The sequence below is a fragment of the Tamandua tetradactyla genome, chromosome 2, assembly GCF_023851605.1.
Source record: "Tamandua tetradactyla isolate mTamTet1 chromosome 2, mTamTet1.pri, whole genome shotgun sequence".
Classification (NCBI taxonomy): domain Eukaryota; kingdom Metazoa; phylum Chordata; class Mammalia; order Pilosa; family Myrmecophagidae; genus Tamandua; species Tamandua tetradactyla.
In genome coordinates this window covers 176,080,112-176,097,868 of record NC_135328.1, presented here as the reverse complement: position 1 = coordinate 176,097,868, position 17,757 = coordinate 176,080,112, and the positions used below count along the sequence as shown (strand labels likewise).

General features: G+C 39.0%; 1 protein-coding gene across 4 annotated transcripts in view; it reads right to left on the bottom strand.

Moving 5' to 3' along the window:
- Positions 1-15,061, bottom strand: part of EFCAB14 (EF-hand calcium binding domain 14) — a 50,299-nt gene extending 35,238 nt beyond the window's left edge. For all 4 annotated transcript variants that reach the window (XM_077149757.1, XM_077149758.1, XM_077149760.1 and 1 more), the window contains exons 1-3: positions 13,892-15,061; positions 12,299-12,447; positions 4,766-4,911 (exon numbers count right to left, since the gene is read on the bottom strand). In XM_077149757.1, the coding sequence (XP_077005872.1) occupies positions 4,766-4,911; positions 12,299-12,447; positions 13,892-14,073 (477 nt within the window). In that variant the 5' untranslated portion in view covers positions 14,074-15,061. The remainder of the gene's footprint in view (positions 1-4,765; positions 4,912-12,298; positions 12,448-13,891) is intronic.
- Between the last annotated feature and the right edge of the window lie 2,696 nt (positions 15,062-17,757).

Sequence of the window (17,757 nt, the reverse complement as noted above, 5' to 3'; positions counted from 1 at the left end):
AACAATGAGTATACATTCATACCTTATTTATGGAATTTTTAAAAAGACAAAAGATGGGAAAGAAATATATACAGAGAAAAAAAGTATCATGTAAAGTTTAGGAGGGATTTGACAGGTTTCCTTGTGTGGTCCTTTCCTCCATGCCTCCACTGGGCCTTCTAAGACCTCTTAATATGCCCAATCATGAAGTACTAGGAAGTGGTTCCTCCTCCAGGAATGTTTTACTTAGTGTCCAAAAGTATTCACACAGTTGGCTCAATATAGAATATAGATATTCCTAATGCCTTATCAATTTTCCAGTTACTTTTTGGTCACTTAAGGGAATAACAGACTCCTTTGATAACTGGCCTGATCCTAATGAGAAAACAAGCTGTGCTTCTGAGTGGAATGATCTAGGCGAAAACTATTCGCCCAGGTACTGCAATGTCCTGAGGCTATGGCAGAACTACCTCAAAAATGGCTACTCACAAGGTCAGCGTGGTTGGTTGGCAGCTGCCATTTTACCCAAAACCAGAGGAGTAGCTGAAAACCAGCCCAAGCAGGATTAGGTAAGGTACTATTCCACTCCCCACTATCCACCAAACCCTCTAGGCTGAGGGTATCAACTGCCTCACTGAAATGTGACCATTAACTCTCCCATTACCAAACATCACTCAGGGCCTCCTACTCACTTATAGTACCTAGACTACACATTGGTCAAGTCACTAGGACACAGCTATACTCCCATAATCTGCAAAGCCAGATTTCATCTTTCAGCATTCCTCTCCTCAGTGGAATAATGCCAAAATCTACAGCAAAGTTACACGAGTAACTGGAATAAAGAGATGGGGCATCCTCTCATGATTGCTTCTGGGACTCTTGTCTCTGTTATACACATTTTAGAACATTAGATTCTAGATTGGATTGGGTTCAAGAATTTCAGAACTTATCTCTGAAAGTCACACTTTGCAATTCAAAGAGCTAAAAAGTTGAATTAAAGAGATATCATTAAGGAAGAAAATCCACATTCCAACCAAAAGATGAGTCATGACTTTAATATATATTATATGACTTTTCATTAACAAAATTAAAAATAGCTCCTGTAGGCCATTTGCTTAATAGATCATGACTTTAATACATATTACATGACTTTTCATTAACAAAATTAAAAATAGCTCCTGTAGGCCATTTGCTTAATAGATCATTTTATACTATAAAGTCTGAAATGCTGCTTTTTGCTTTGGGGTTGCAGTGAAGTGTTCTTTAAATCGTAACGAAAAAGTTACTAACACAGACTATCATGAATGATGGATGATTATAATAGGTACCTGACATTACATTCTTTCAATACGTATCTATCAAATACCTATCAAATCCTATAAGGGATATGAAGATGGGAGGCAGAATGGAAAACTGCAAAGAAAACAGCCCCCAGGACTTGAATATTTTAATGTTACCACTGCTACACCGCTGTGAGATCTTCATGCTACCTAACCTATTTAAGCCTCAATTTTCTTATCTGTAAAATGTACATACTTCCTCCTACTTCATAGGGCTATGGATGGGAAGAAAGGAGATCACATATACAGAGCACCTAATAGTGCTCTGCACAAAGAAGGCATTTAATGAATAGGAGTTATCTTCATTGTCACTATCATTATTGTTGCTATCATTATCACCTTCATCATCATGTGGGCTCAGAGTACAGTACTGAACCGTCTAGTATAATTAGATGCATACACAAATAACTATCACATGACACATTTGTACACAGCACAGTGTCAGAAAAGATATACAGAGAGTGCTATAAGAGAAGGGCACTCAAGGTCCTTCTTGATTTAGCTCTTGCTGACTTATTCTCATCCCTGGCATCTTTCCACCAAAGTGGAACTATATTGAAATACCCTGTTCACACTGTGTTTTCATTCGTGTTCTGTTGTACATACTAGTATTTTGCCTAGAACACTCTTCTCTGTCTGCAGAATTCATCTGGCTAATTCCTATTTGACCAACAGGACTCAGCTCAAGCATCGTTAGGGAGCCTTGTCTGACTCCCAGCCAGTCTGGGTTAGATACATACTTATACATGTACCCACAGTACTCATTTGAACCTGTTTCTTATTGCTTATCAGTCTATTTTACAATTGTTTACTTTTCTATCTCCTCCATTTGTCTGTAAGATCCTGGAGGGCAGGGAGCACATCTTTTTTGGTTTTGAATCAAAGGCCTTGGCTAGCTCAGTTCAGCTCAGTAAACACATGTTGAATTAGTGGTCTTCAAAGGAGGAGGAGACTTCCTAAAATAGTTAAGATGCAACTGGTATAAAATCAGGCTTCATGAATAAAACAGAAAAGCAAATGAGATTTCAACTACTACTTCAAAGATTTTAAAGGCAAAATTTGATTTTAAACCATTCCAAAGTAATGGCTTTTTTTTCAGTCTGTATTAACTTCAACTTACACTATGATAAGAACGATTCTCATTAAGTGATATATTTTCTTGTTAAACCCACTTTGTGAGTTGCTTTTTAAAAATGTGCCATTAAAATCATCTTAACTGACAAAATTACCACAGGTATAGAAATATGGTTAAATATTGATTTTATTTTTGTACCTATTTTGGTTTAGGGAAAAACCCAAAATCTTACTTGAATAGCGCATCAGAGATATATAATATTAATTATAGAAAACCACTGAGAGTGATATAATCCCTTTGAAAATAATAAAAGCTCTACTTCAACACCACCTGTTCTGAGCACATGCCAACAGTGAATTCCTCTGTATCAGGTGTGTTTCAACAGTCATTTCCATCATTTCTGACAGCCTGAGAAATGAAATTAACTTTCCTGTATACCTGTTTTCCCAGGAACTTCTTGCATTAAAAATAATGGTCAGACCAATAATAAAACAAAATCTTTTGTTTCTCAATTCCTAGTTAAAAAGGACTCAGAAACCAAAATATTAGCAAAGACGGGTGGGCCACGGTGGCTCAGAAGGCAAGAATGCTTGCCTGCCGTGCCAGAGGACCCAGGTTTGATTACCGGTGCCTGCCCATGTAAAAAAATATATACATATAAGCAAAGATATGAATGTTTGTGTATTCTCTCATCCTAAGTACCAATTTCCCCTCTGAATCTTACCATGATGTTCAATTACAAAAAGGAGATGGAGAAGTAGAAATGTGACTTTGTTTCCTCACCTTAAAACATCTTGTTCTCTTTTCAGAATGGTAAACTCCATGACTAGCTAGCTATACAGAATGCATGCTTTCCCCTAGTGAGAGAGAATAATTATCTCTTAGTGTTTCAATATGCTTTTTCATCTGGATGTAACCTCTGGCCAAACTACTCATTTGCTCTGTGAATAGCTAGTAAGGTCCCAGTTTACTACTATTCTTTTTGCAAAAACGGGGTGAATACTTGCTTTTCTCTAACTAATTAGAGTCAAAGGATTCATGGCAATTAATAAATATTAGGAGCTGCAACCCATAAATTATTGCATGAATAATTCTTTTAAAGATATAGCACAAAATAGAAACTATTATAAGGCACTATAGACATTAAAGTTATTATTTTCAGAAAGTTTTATTTTAGTTACATACATATATTTATGTGTTTACTGAGAGATGATGTAAAACATTTCTCACTGTGGGTCACAGGCAAAAGAATGAAAGCCACTGTCCCAGGCCATTTTTGATCTTTGGTCTTAAGCTGCGAACTGCCCACTCCTACATCACTGCTGAAAGGTGGTGGTAGTCTTAGAAATATCCGCAAGTACTTTCTTCTAGTACAATGTCCCCGCCCCTAGTTGATTCTCAGTTTTATGACTCCAATCTGAAGAAAAGAATACCCTCTTAGCCCAAAAAGGAAACATCTATCTTTAAGCACTTTGCAGAGGTACCATGCAGTTGGTCCTTAGTTGCCTTTATCTCAATGGATTTTTTCTTTTCAATGCACATGGCTTTCCTAACGAGACTGGAAAAACTGAGGAGAGAGGCGATAGTTACCTTATGGCAATCAGAGTATCTCATACAACGAAGATGCTCAATCAACATCCTTTGAATAAGCCCTTTTCCTGTGGCAGGGTCCTTTTTTGGAATTAAGGCCTACTGAGTTCTCGCCAATTTATGGACTAGAAAAGCTTGCTCTAGGTTTGCTTGCCTAGCCAAGGTATTTAAACCAATTCTGCACTGCTCCTATGCAATTATAGAACACTGGCATTAACTAATGGTGGTTTCCAGATTTGTTTTAGCATAGTGTATCATATGTATAGCTTTAAATCCCAAGGCTGTTCTGTAAATCTATGAATTCCATCAAATGAACTAAGCTCCCATTATATAATAAAAATAGGGTTGGGTGGTGCAACGATTTGCTCAGTGGCAGAATTCTCATCTGCCATGCTGGAGACCCAGTCTGATTCCTAGAGCCTGTCCATGCCAAAAAAAATAGTCTCCATCTTTCATGGGGGTTAATGTTGCTTTTTAAATGTGATACCTAAACTGTTACTTAGGAAAAGCTGACTCAAATATTTCTAATTCTCTCAATTTGGTAGAACTCCTTTCCTTGGTAGAACCCTTTCAGAAAGGGTTAATATTTAAAGCATTTGGTAAATGAATAATGATTACCTATTTTACTTGATTTAATATTTTGGAATCATAGTATGCAAAACACCATTTCAAAAAACAGAGCAATCTGAAGTGAGTTCCCTGTACCTATAAATTCATACTTCAAACAAACAAAACTAAATATTTATAGTTTACAAAAAAATAAAAAATCACACTTTGCTACCTGCTTATTCATTTCTGTGATATTTATCCAGATTTTGCTCAAGCCCAGCTCTCCAGATTCAATCTTCTCAAGTTGTTTTTGTTTGCTGAGGAGTTCTTCATTAAGTTTGGGAATTTCTTGGAATGAGCTTTTCTGATTAGATTCCACTAAAAGCAAAAATAAGAATTATTACAAATGGCCATAAAATTTCCCCTGGCCCCCAAATGAAAAAATGATCGTAAGTAGAAAAGAAGATGGATTAATAAAAGTTAATTCCATGGAAATAATGACTGAATTCATATATATCACCTACACTGTTTGTGTCAGTTTGAAGCTGTTATGTACCCCGGAAAAATCATGTCCTTTAATCCTCATTCGATATTGCTGGGTAGAATCTTTTTTATTGTTTCCATGGAGATATGACCCACCCAATTGTGGGTGGTAACTTTTGATAAGATGGTTTCCATGGAGATGTCTCTCCACCCATTCAAGGTGGGATTGCTTACTGGAGTCTTTTAAGAGGGAACCATTTTGGAAAAAGCTTTAGAGTAACCAGCACCAACAGAGTCCACACAGCTAGAGACCTTTGGAGATAAAGAAGGACAACACTCCTGGGGGAGCTTTATGAAACAGTAAGGTGGGAGAGAAAGCTAGCAGATGTCACATATGCCTTTCCAGCTGACAGAGAAATTCCAAACATCATCAACCTACTTGAACCAAGGTACCTTTTCCTGGATGCCTTAATTTGGACATTTTCACAGCCTTAGAATTGTTAACTTGCAACTTAACAAATTACCCTTTTTAAAAGCCATTCTGTTTCTGGTATATGGCATTCTGAAAGCTTACAAACTAGAACACTGTCCGTTTATTCATGTAAGTGTATATCTTTAAGACTAAAGCTCCACTTGAACTGAGGCTACTACACTACTGGCAATGTAACTTTTAATATTTTAGGTGGCTAAAAATTATAATAAAGAACATGGGCAGAAAGAATTGGATTTGAATCTCAACTCTGTAATTTACTAACTGATTTTGAGCAAAAACTCATATTCTTCGAGTTTGGCTTTCTCACCTGTAATACAGAGATAAAATGGACTTAAGGGATTGGCAAAATTAAGTGAAAAAACAGCTATCAAGCACTTAATATAGCTGGCCAGGCATACAATAAGTGATAAAATAAATATTAAGTGTTGATCAGCTCAATTAAGGAGATTTTTGGTTAAGCAGTGAAGATTTGTTATAAACCTTACTCCCATTAAAGTTCTAGGTGGTATTATGACTTGCATCTTTAAATGTTTAAATCTACTTTTTCTACCTCAAAATGGCCAATTGAAAGGTGGACTTTCATAGCATTCAAACACAATGTTTTAAGGGCTAAGATTTTAAATGTATTTCATAAACAGCAAACAGGGTTTTCATAAATTTAAAATCAAACCAAAAGCTCAATATGAATAAGAAGATAAAGGAACATGCTAGGTGAAGCACAAGGTGATATTTGGCCTTTTCTTTGGGAGACAATATCTCCTGAATGGTTTAGATATTTGCCAGCCTAAAGGCAGAGGCCTGAAAGAGTGCTTTCTCTTCTTTCTTTCAAGAGCATTCTTCCTTTTCATGAAAAATAATATATTGATAATGGTTGGTTCTCCAGGATAAAACCTGCATCTTTCTTTTTTTTAAGTCAAAGACTGCCTCATTAGTTATTATACACTTTCCTCATAAAGGACCAGTATAAAACGATTTACTAAAATATAAGTTCCAAGACTTTATTTTGTTCACTTCTGTAGTCAGTACTTAAACCACACCTGACACGTTTTAGGCACTCAATAAATATTTATTGACTAAAAAAGTCTGGCCTTTGCTTATCTCCCCATCACATTTCTCATTGCTTCACCTAACTCTTCGATCTATGTTTTAGACAAACTGATCTTCTTGAGCATACCAACCTCTAAACCATGGCAACCCTGCACAAATTATTCTTTATGCCTGGATGGTCTTGGCTTGCATCTTCATTTTTGCCACCCAATTATTTCAAGATACAGCTTAAACAGGTGTATCTCCAAATTCAACCACCAGCACCTCTTCACCACCTCAAGCTCTACCAAACACTTAACACATGGTGCTACAATTATTTATTCATATGTCTCCTCCACCAGACTGACAGTGAGCTGTTTGAGAACAGAGACCAGGTCTACTTCCTTGTATTTCTGAGCACTTAGGTACATAGAAGCACTCAAATACTTGTCTGTGAAATAAATGTAGGGTACGAAATGGAGTTAATGTTACCTTACTGATTTAAATAAAGAAAAGACAAAAAAGCAGAACTCACAGCAACAACAAAAACCCCACAAAATTGGGGATGGTGGTAGTAATACACATAAAGGTGTCCTTAAGTAAGCCCACTGTTCTAGTCTGCCAAAGCTGCCAGAATGCAACATACCAGAGATGGATTGGCTTTTAATAAAAGGGGATTTATTTAGTTAAAAATGTATAGTTTTTCAGAGGAGAGGCAGCTAACTTTCATATGAGGTTCTGTTACACAGGAAGGCACAGATGATCTCTGTTGGCCTTCTCTCCAGGCTTCTGGGTTCTAACAACTTTCCCCGGGTGATTCCTTTTTGCATCTCCAAAAGCCTGGGCTGAGCTGTGAGTGCTGAGATGAAGTATGCTGAGCTGTTTGGACTGTGCTGTGTTGAGCTCTCTTATTTAAGCATCCAGACAATTAAATCAAACATCATTCACTGCAGCAGGCACTCCCCCAGCCGACTGCAGATGAACTTCACATGCCATTAGCTCATGTCTGCAGCAGAACTAGGTGCCTTCACCTGGCCAAGTTGACAACTGAATCTAACTACCACAGGTACGCGGACATGAGCCAATAGTATGTGAACCTCATCTGTTGCTGATTACATCAACAATGGCTAGGACGCATGCCTGCTGCAATGAATGACATGTGACTTAATTGGCTGGTGCTTAAATGAGAGCACAACGTAGCACAGTCAAAGCAGCTCAGCATACCTCATCTCAGCACTCGCAGCTCAGCCCAGGCCTTTGAAGATGCAGAAAGGAATCACCCTGGGGAAAGTTGTTGGAACTCAGAGGCCTGGAAAGGCCAGCAGAGATTACCCTAAGCCTTCCTACGTAAGAAAGAACCTCAGTGGAAAGTTAGCTGCCCTTCCTCTGAAGAACTAACAAAATAAATCCCCTTTTATTAAAAGCCAATCTGTCTCTGGTGTGTTGCATTCTGGCAGCCAGCAAACTAGAACACTACCACACCCACCATCTAACATTAGAATTATGAGATGAAATTAGATATTTTTGCTCATTTTTTCAAAAGTATTTGCCAAATGATTTCTTTATAAATAACAGACTTCCCTAAGACTCAGACTTCCCTAAGTACTTTTAAATGCACCCTTTGATTTGTAGACGGTTTTCTGGAACATCATGCAGTAAAAATGTTTTTACCAAGTGGCCTAAATTAATGTAGCACTTGGCATTTCACTGAATCTCTTATATACTTTCAGTTAGGCTGTAAAGAAAAAACTCATCCCACACATTTTCAGGTGGTCAAACATCCCCAGGGGAGACGCTGTCTTTCTCCTTTCTCTTGTTCATACGAATTAAGTAGAAGATAGAAGGGAAGAAGAAATAAGACAAACACATAAATAACCTGGGTTACAATTATTAACTAATAAATATATAGAGCTGACAAGTCCTGAAGGCACTCTGGATCTTAAGGATTGTGAGAGCAAAGAACAGCTCATAATCATGGTTTTACTTGGGGCTTTTTAAGAGAGACAAGCCAAGCGGAGGCACTTTTATTAGATAAATGAGAGAAAGTGTAGCAAACAACTTATAATTACTAATTCATGTTTTTTCTACAGGGAAAGCAATTCTTCTAAAAATCAGCGTTAAAAAAATCTTTAACACCCAAAAGAACTTGCCTAGTTCTTTTGATTTCCTAGTTTTTTTTCCGATCTTTGAGATCAGGAAATGGAGATTTCTGCATAACACCTTTTCAGAGAGAACATATAAAACGCCAACAGCAATATTCTATATCTATATAATGCTTTTACAGTTTTCAATAAACTTTCATGTAACTATTATTCAACAGTTTCTTACTGAGCCTCCCCCATGTGACCAGTCCTGCACTAGACACCAGAGCATAAAAAAGAGCCTGAAGCTCTTGGTCTCGTGGGGAGCGAGGTGTGGTCACAGAATTACTATACAGTGTTGCAGCTATTATGACAATAGACTGCCCAAAGTGCTTTGGTAGCGCAAACACGATTTTCTATTTTATGAATGGGAAAAGGAAGGCTCAGAAAGAGTAAAAGTGGGCCACGGTGGCTCAGCAGGCAAGAATGCTTGCCTGCCATGCCTGAGGACCCGGGTTCGATTCCCGGTGCCTGCCCATGTTAAAAAAAAAAAAAAAAAAAAAAAAAAAGAAAGAGTAAAAGAAACTTTTCTCAGCTTTTACAGCTGGTAACAAGTAAGCCAGAATTCAGATCTTCTGCTACTAGGAGCAGTACTCTTTGTAATATATTCCGGCTATCATGGATACTTATATCCTAACGTCCTCATTAGTACAAGACCACATTTAAGTTCTATATTAAATGACCTAACTGCTACATTTTTTCACTAGAGTACCATCTTTCTCTAAACTGTTGTCTGTAAGACAAAAAAATATGCCTCATTTATTAACACTTTCTTTCTCTTCCAAATTATTTTCCTTCATTCTAGTGTTTCATAGTTGAGTGACAAAGAAGGAAGGCTGTGAATGGTGTCTTCCTTATAATAACAGTGTGAAATTCTTTTGAAGTTTCTGGTTCTGGAAAAAGTACACTGAAGTAAGAGTCTAAGGCCAACCAGCACTTTTATCTTAAAGATCAAGACCAAATTACTCCTTGACCACAGGAAAAATATCAATCCTATCTGCTTTGCTTTCTATTTCAGATATTTCAGTAATACCTCCTCCTTTCCTCACAAGTGTCTTGGAAATTTTATTTAAATGAAGAACAAGGGGAGTCTGAATTTCTTAAAAGTGTATTAAAGACAAAAACAGGTTGACTTATTTGAGAACTTCTGTTCTTTTGAAAAACAAGAAATTAAAATTTTTGAAATATACTTAAACATAATTCAAAGGAAGACTTAAAGTTTAACAAGATTGACCCTGTTTAGTCAAGATACTAGTTTTTACAAAAAGCTTTTGGGCAAGTGGCCCATAATGGTTCAGCCTATGGACTGAGGACATCCCAGGACCCCTTCCTTTCCCTCCATCAGGAAGTCCCACTTACAGATATCGCAGGTGCTAGCATTTCCATTGTAGCAAACCAAAGCCAAAAAAGCAGCTGACACTTCTACATCTGCTTCATTTGGCTGGGTGACAAATGTAGTCAGAGTCTCGGGAATGCTGCTCAGTGGGAGAGAGCAGGTCTCACAGGCCAGGGCATAATTTCTGGCTTCTGAATACAGTGCTTCCAAGGACTGATATTAACAAGTGCTCAATAAATATCTGTTGACTGACTGATTGCCAGGGCTGTTACACATACTACCTTTTAAATATGCACTTACAAACAAAAAATTCCCTGAAAAGCTTGTTAAGGTATAAATTACATGGGTATCCTGTAAACACAGGCACAGAGCAATCAGAGAGAGGAATCTCTGGAGGGCAGAACTGAGCAATATTTTGAAATTCATAAATAAATAATGGCTACAAGTGATTAAAACAAACTATATCATAAGTCTAGGAGGCTCAACTAATTCCAGAGAGAGGATGGAACAGACAGGTGACTTCAGTGGCTACTTACAAATTAAACTTTTCTAAGAACCTCATTTCCAAGTTATGATCACTACTTACATTACAAAGAAAGCACTGTCCTTAAAAAACCTTGCAATACTACTAAGGACAAACATTAAGGAGGAAAAATAACTTTGGTAGAAATTCTATTCATTCTTCTACTGTCATCTGATTCAACCAGTTGACAGAACACACAGATTTAAGAATGATCTGTATGTTCTGACCCATTCCCTGAATCAAAAGTTCCTAAGAAAACTGAAGTTAGTATTTCAACTTTTTCAAACAACATCACTGGGAATGTCATTAACCTGCTAACTAAGGATTAACTGTCCTTAGGTCAGTTCAGAATTTGAATAACTGCAGGCAGCAAAGAGAAGCTGGGGTTAAGGAAAGCTAGGACATTAAGATCTCCCAGGCTTAAGAAGGGAAGCAAAGAAACAACTCTAATCCCAGTTCTGGGACTAGACTTTTTTATGACCTTGAGAAAGCCTTGTGGTCAGGTTCCGGGTATGCTAATGCTACTAAGGTTAGAGTATCTATGATTAAGCTGAAACTGGTTCCTTAGCTTAGAAAATTAACACTTGAAATCTAGAATCAAAGATCTCAGTGTTGTAAAAGAAAGGTGTTTAGGTTAACCTGGTTGAAAGTGCTATACAAACAGACCTTTCAGAAAAATTAGTTTGGATGTGTCAAATACAACTTTGCAATTTAGAAAATATAAAACTCTTTAACTAAAAAAAAAAGTCCCTTAAACTTTAAAACTCAACTATGAGACAAATACTTCTGCTGGTTGTATTATGCTTAAGGTAGCACTACTAGGGCTACTGTAGCCTTTCAGGAATATGTAATTTAGTTCAAAGAATCACAAAAGATTCCTAAAACTTTAAAATCATAACACTCAATGGTATTTAAATTATTTTTCCTGAAACAGATGTCACAAATACAAGCACAGTCAAGGATAGGAGAGAAATTGATTAGTTTTAGCTCTAAACTTGAAAACTGATACTCAGAAAAACAGCTCCTCCACTACTCTTACTGAACTTTAAAATTCTGACCCAAGTTGATATCAAAGAGATCTGTGGGCACTTGAAGAAATGTTTATAGGCTTACAAAGCCACTGGGAACAGGGATGCAGTTACAGTATGGTTATAAACAAGAATCTGAATAGTTGGGTTGTAAGAGGACCAAGTACAAGTCTTAGTGCCACCATACTTAATTACCAAACAAGTTACTTTATTCTTCTAAGCCCCAATTTTCTGAGAGCATAATAATAATAATAATTGAAAATAGTACCCATCTCACAGGATTGTTTTGGGGATAAAATCATTTATTTGTGACTTGACACAGAGTCAGTACTCAAGAAATGTTGAGTACTATATTATTATCCATTCCTATGTTCCTATACTGTTTTTCTTATGGAGAAAATTATATGACAGACACTCCCCACATTCTTTCTTAAACAGCCTATAGTGTTGTTGTTGCCACTTTATACCTGGGGAAGTTCAGGCCAAGGATGGAGGCTAATCAATACTCTGGACTCCTGCACCTTAGCTCTTTTTTTCCCCGCACTCTAAGCCTTACTTGCAATGTCATTATTTCGATGCTATTTGTCCTGGAGGTATGTAAGCACTGTTTTTTGTTTGTGGGTTTAAAAACAAATGTTACAACATTCAAGCTGAATGGAAAACATAATTGCTTCACCAGCATGGTACATTCTGTCTTAGACCCTGGAAAAGACTCCAAGAACCATAACCACTTACTTGTTCTAAATTTTTCCTTGATGGCATCCAGATCCTCCTTGAGAGCAACTTGCATCCACACCAAGCCAACACAGGCCACGACACAGGCCGCAAGGATGACGAAAGCACAGAGGGGATAACAGATTTTGCAGCATCGTAAATAGTGTCCCCTGATCATAACAACAAATTCAAACATAAGTACAAAAGTAATTATGAGATCAGCTATATTAGAAATAGTATGACTGTGTTGCCACATAATTATCTTCTCTAATGAAAAAATAGTTTCCAGGGGACAAGTGGTAATGTGCTTAGGTCTGAATAACAGGTTGAAAATGACTAGCTAATATGACTTACGAAAGAATTCATCTATTGGTTACAAAGGTTTCAAACTTCACATGAAACAGATGGAGTTCCTGTGGCCCACAGGAAGTACCCATATGCACCTGCAACTCACTACCATCATCATCAATTTAGGAGGGAGGTCTTTGGAGACAAGCTCAGGTTAGAAAAGTATAAAGACCAGTGCTTCTCTACAATTCATTCAGTACTGGAATTTATCTATCTATCCATCTCTCTCAGACACATACTCACTCCTTTCAGTGATGGTGTTTTAGTTTATTGAAAGTTCATAAACTTTTCAGCAAGTTTTACTGCAAATGGAATGAAAGAAATAAGATCCACGGGGTTAGGTGGACAACTGGTGCACTCTAGCTTACTAGCTCAGAAGGAAGTAAACATAGAAAGGGGTTAGATTTCACACTAAAAGTCAAGGTCTAAATTAACCCAGTAGGGTGAAAATTCCAGGATTAATGCTTCATTGAACTTCAAACTCCAAATCCAGAAGCTTCTTAACTACCTAATCTGGTAAAGCTCATCAGAGAACAGATTCTTTCTTCAAGAAAATAAACGGACACAGACATTCTAAACAAAAAATATCTCAAACAAAAGATTCCATCTCTTCTAGCATCCCAACCTTCTGCCTCACTCTTATTTCCACATCCTCAGCAGAACCCTCTTTTCTTGTAGTGTGCTGAGAGGGTGCAGGACCACTTCAACCCTTCTTCATTCTGAACCTCAATTTCCAAAGCCCTCAAAACTTACTACTTGATTTGTTCAGTGGCTACTCCATCTAAAAGTGATTTGGGAAAAAGTGACTTTTTTTCTTGCCCATGCTCCACCTACTCTCAAGGCTCATACATCCCGCAGTATTTCCTTCACCATATTCCCCCATCAAGATTCAGATATATGAAGAATGCAAAAAATAAATAATTGGCACTCTTAAGGTCCCTCTCTCACTCATATTATTTTAAAGGCCTTCCCCGACTCTGCCAATCCCAACTTGGTCTCCCTGGGTTCTTGGCATATTCTCCATGTCCACAATTCTACGGGAGATTCTAAGCTCTTCTTTCTACACTTAGGGACACATCTCTATTATTCTTCATTCAGGATCTGTCTTATCTTCTCTCTAACCCCCCCCCCCCCAATTTTGCCTTTCAATGGTCTACAACCATTTTTCTTCCCAAGGACTCCCTTCTCCTTCCCTTAAATCTGTCCTGTGGTAGTATAAAGGGATGCCTGTTTCTGATCTGACTTCTCACCACCACCATCACTCACTTGACAAAGCGAGAGCGATTTCCAACTACACCGAATTCCTCTTCCTCCTCTGAGGTGGACTCAGACTCTGTGTCAGGGGGCTCAGTGCGAAGCAGGCGATGACCTGAGCCTTTCTTGGGCTTCTTTCTCCGGCTGTCTGCAGCCAGGCCAATCAATGCATTGAGTTCTTTCCGCTTTTTCATCTTCTTGTGTGGGGTGAGTGGAGCACCTACGCCTGAGCTGCCAGGTTCGTACCCAACACCCAATTCTCTCGTTGTCTTGGAGTTGCCTTCCAGGGTGGGGAATCCTGGGCCAGAGCCCTCCAGTCACTCCCACCCAGGGGTGGGACTGACTAGATACACTGAGGGCTGGAGACTGGAGCCCAGAGGAAACTAGAATTCAAACGGATGGGAAAATCACATATAGGTAGTCAGGAGTGTTGATTCAAATGGGCATGGAGTGTCAGTTAATTAAGAAGCTGGAAAAGGGGAAAACTTTTACTTCCTGAAGGAGTAAAAAAAGCCAAGTCAAGAATGAGAGATTCTTAGCTCCGATATGTAGGTAATATTTCTAAGGGTGTTTCAGGAGATGGAAATGGTCACACAGATGTTCTGGATATCCGGGGTCAGGTTTCCAACAGGGAAGAAAAAATAAACTTGTTCCTGAGTGGGGTGAGAGGGAGAAGTACAGGATAAGACAGTGGGAACAAGTCAGTCCTTCCGGCAGGAAAAGTGGCAGCAAGAGGGAGCTCCCAGCCACTGCAAACCTGATACAGCTCTGGGCGCCGAGAAAATGCCCGGGCTTGGAAGCTCAGGTCTGAGGTTATCACAGTCCTCCGGACCCCGCCCTGAGTTTGAAGAGAGCCCAAGAAGAAGGAAGATGTGGAATCAGGCTCGGGGATGCCGTCTGGGCCGGGGGTGCGCAGTACTGAGGGGCGACCGCGGCTCAGCCCACCTGAAGAGCTCCCACCCAGAGTTTGAGATGTTTCGGCAGGCGACTTTCGGCAACTCACAAGCGCCGTCTCCACTGCGACCGCAACTCCTGCCCCCGCTCCGGATGCGGCCGCGGCTGTTCCTGATGCGCTGGTGGTGGTGGCGGCGACGGCGGCGGCCGCGGGCTCCAGACCTGGGCCATCGCTCTCGTCCCAGCTCACTTCCCCCCTGGCAGTGGCCGCCGGCGCCGCCTGCCAGTAAACTGCGCCTCCATTGGTCGCCCGCGTGGATGACGTCACGCCGGAGCGCGCGTGGTGCTGGGGAGGCGGGGCTTTAAAGAGGCCCTGTGTTTGGTTTGGGCTGGGCGGTGCAAGCAGGTTTTGAGAGGCCCTGCCCCCGGGAGGGTCACCTAGCACCTGCTGCTGTTCTGAGCCTCGGCGAAGGGCGGGGGCAAGCAGTGCACCCAGCTGCCTGATCTGCTTCGAAAGTTCATTAGCCGCCCAGGCCGTCAATTGTGAGCGTAACTAACCCTGCCTGAAGGGCTCCACCCCTCTAACTGGCAGGCTGTTTATCAAAAGTTTAGGCCTGTGTCGGAAACAACCCGGCTGAACATATTCATCTATTTAGTAATTATTATTATGTGCCAGAGGTGTTCTAGTGCTGGAGAATATAGCAATGAACAAAAAATAATCACTGCCTCTGTCATGTAACATTTGGGACATACTTACATTGAAGATTATTTGCTGTTTATCTGAAAATTAAAATTAACCGGATGATCTGTATTTTATATGCCAACCTCTATACCTGCGGCGTATGCTCTAGGGAAATGTAAGGGCCCAGGGCCCGGGTCCCACTGCCCCAATCCTTCATTTTTTTTTTTTAAATTAGCTTCATTTATTGTTGATGTTCATTATTCATGGATTCTGTACTTGTGAATTCACCTACATGCTAAAATTTATTTGTAACCCCCAAGTCAGTAATTGTGGTATTTTCACAGTAATTGTTGGACTGTAAAAATTTGAATTGCCAGTTGTGCACATTCCCAGCTGAGGTCAAACAAGGTGATATTCCACCTTTTTTAAAAAAAAAAATTTTTATTAATTAAAAAAATTACAAGAGAGAAACAAACATTCTTAATTTTTGCTCATTGCGTTCTACATATATAATCAGTAATTCACAATATGATCACATAGTTGCATATTCATCATCATGATCATTTCTTAGAACATTTGCATCAATTCAGAAAAAGAAATAAAAAGATAACAGAAAAATTAAATGAAAACAGAAAAAAATTTTAAAATTTTTTATTAATTAAAAAAAATGACAAGAAGGAAACACAGACATTCCCAATACATGCACTCAACAATTCACAATATTGTTACATAGTTGCATATTCATCATCATGATCATTTCCCAGAACGTTTTTATCAGTTCAGAAAAAGACAACAGAAAAATAAAACAAAAACAGAAAAAAAATTTTACAAACCATACCCCTTACCCCTCCCTTTCATTGATCACTAGCATTTCAAACTAAATTTATTTTAACATTTGATGCCCCTATTATTTAGTTTTATTTCATATGTTCTACTTGTCTGTTGACAAGGTAGGTAAAGGAGCATCAGACACAAGGTTTTCACAATCACACAGTCACAGTGTGAAAGCTATATCATTATTCAATCATCCTCAAGAAACATGGCTACTGGAACACAGCTCTACATTTTCAGGCAGTTCCCTCCAGCCTCTCCATCACATCTTGGATAACAAGGTGGTATCTACTTAATGCATAAGAATAACCTCCAGGATAACCTCTTGACTCTGTTTGGAATCTCTCAGCCATTGACACTTTGTCTCATTTCACTCTTCCCCCTTTTGGTCCAGAAGCTTTTCTCAATCCCTCAATGCTGGGTCTCAGCTCTCTCTAGAGTTTTTCTCAATCCCTTGATGCTGAATCTCAGCTCACTCTGGATCCCTGCCCCACGCTGCCAGGAAGGTCCAGACCCCTGGGAGTCACGTCCCACATAGACAGGGGGAGGGTGGTGAGTTTGTTTGTTGTGTTGGCTGGAGAGAGAGACCACATCTGAGCAACGAAAGAGGCTCTCTTGGGGGTGACTCACAGGCCTAAATTTTAAGTAGGCTTGACCTATCCTTTGTGGATAAGTTTCATATGAACAAACCCCAAGACTGGGGGCTCAGCCTATAGCTTTGGTTGTCCACAATACTTGTGAGAATATCAAGAATTCAACTTGGGGAGTTTGAATTTTCCCCCGTTCTCACCATTCCCCAAAGGGGTCTTTGCAAATACTTTTCCACTCACTGATCATATCACTCTGGGATTCATCAGGGCATCACCCTGGACAAACCAACAAAATCTCATTCCTACCCAAGATTCCATGTACTTATGGTGTTCAACCAACTATCTACATAAGTTATATTAGGAGATGCACTAGTCAAAATACAAATTTTGTACCAAATAAGCATTTTTTGCTTTAGTCTCACACATAAGTTGAAATTTTAAAATATTAATTGCCATCTATTTCCAGCACCATGTAGTAATGACATTCCTTTGTTCTTTCTCATGCAAAAACATTTTTTACATTTGTACAATTAGTCACTATCATTATACACTCTAGGCATTCCTAGATTATACCATTTCAATTTTTATCGTCTATCTATCTTTGTGATTTCATTTATGCCCCCAGCCATCCTCCCTCTATCATTCTCACATTCAGCTTCATTCAGTGTTTTAACATAATTGTATTACAGTTAGGTAGTATTGTGCTGTCCATTTCTGAGTTTTTATATGTCCTATTGCTGTATCCCTTCAGCTCCAATTACCCAATATCTTACCCTATTTCTGTCTCCTGATGGTCTCTGTTACCAATGAAATATTCCAAGTTTATTCACTAATGTCAGTTCATATCAGTGAGACCATACAGTATTTGCCCTTTTGTTTTT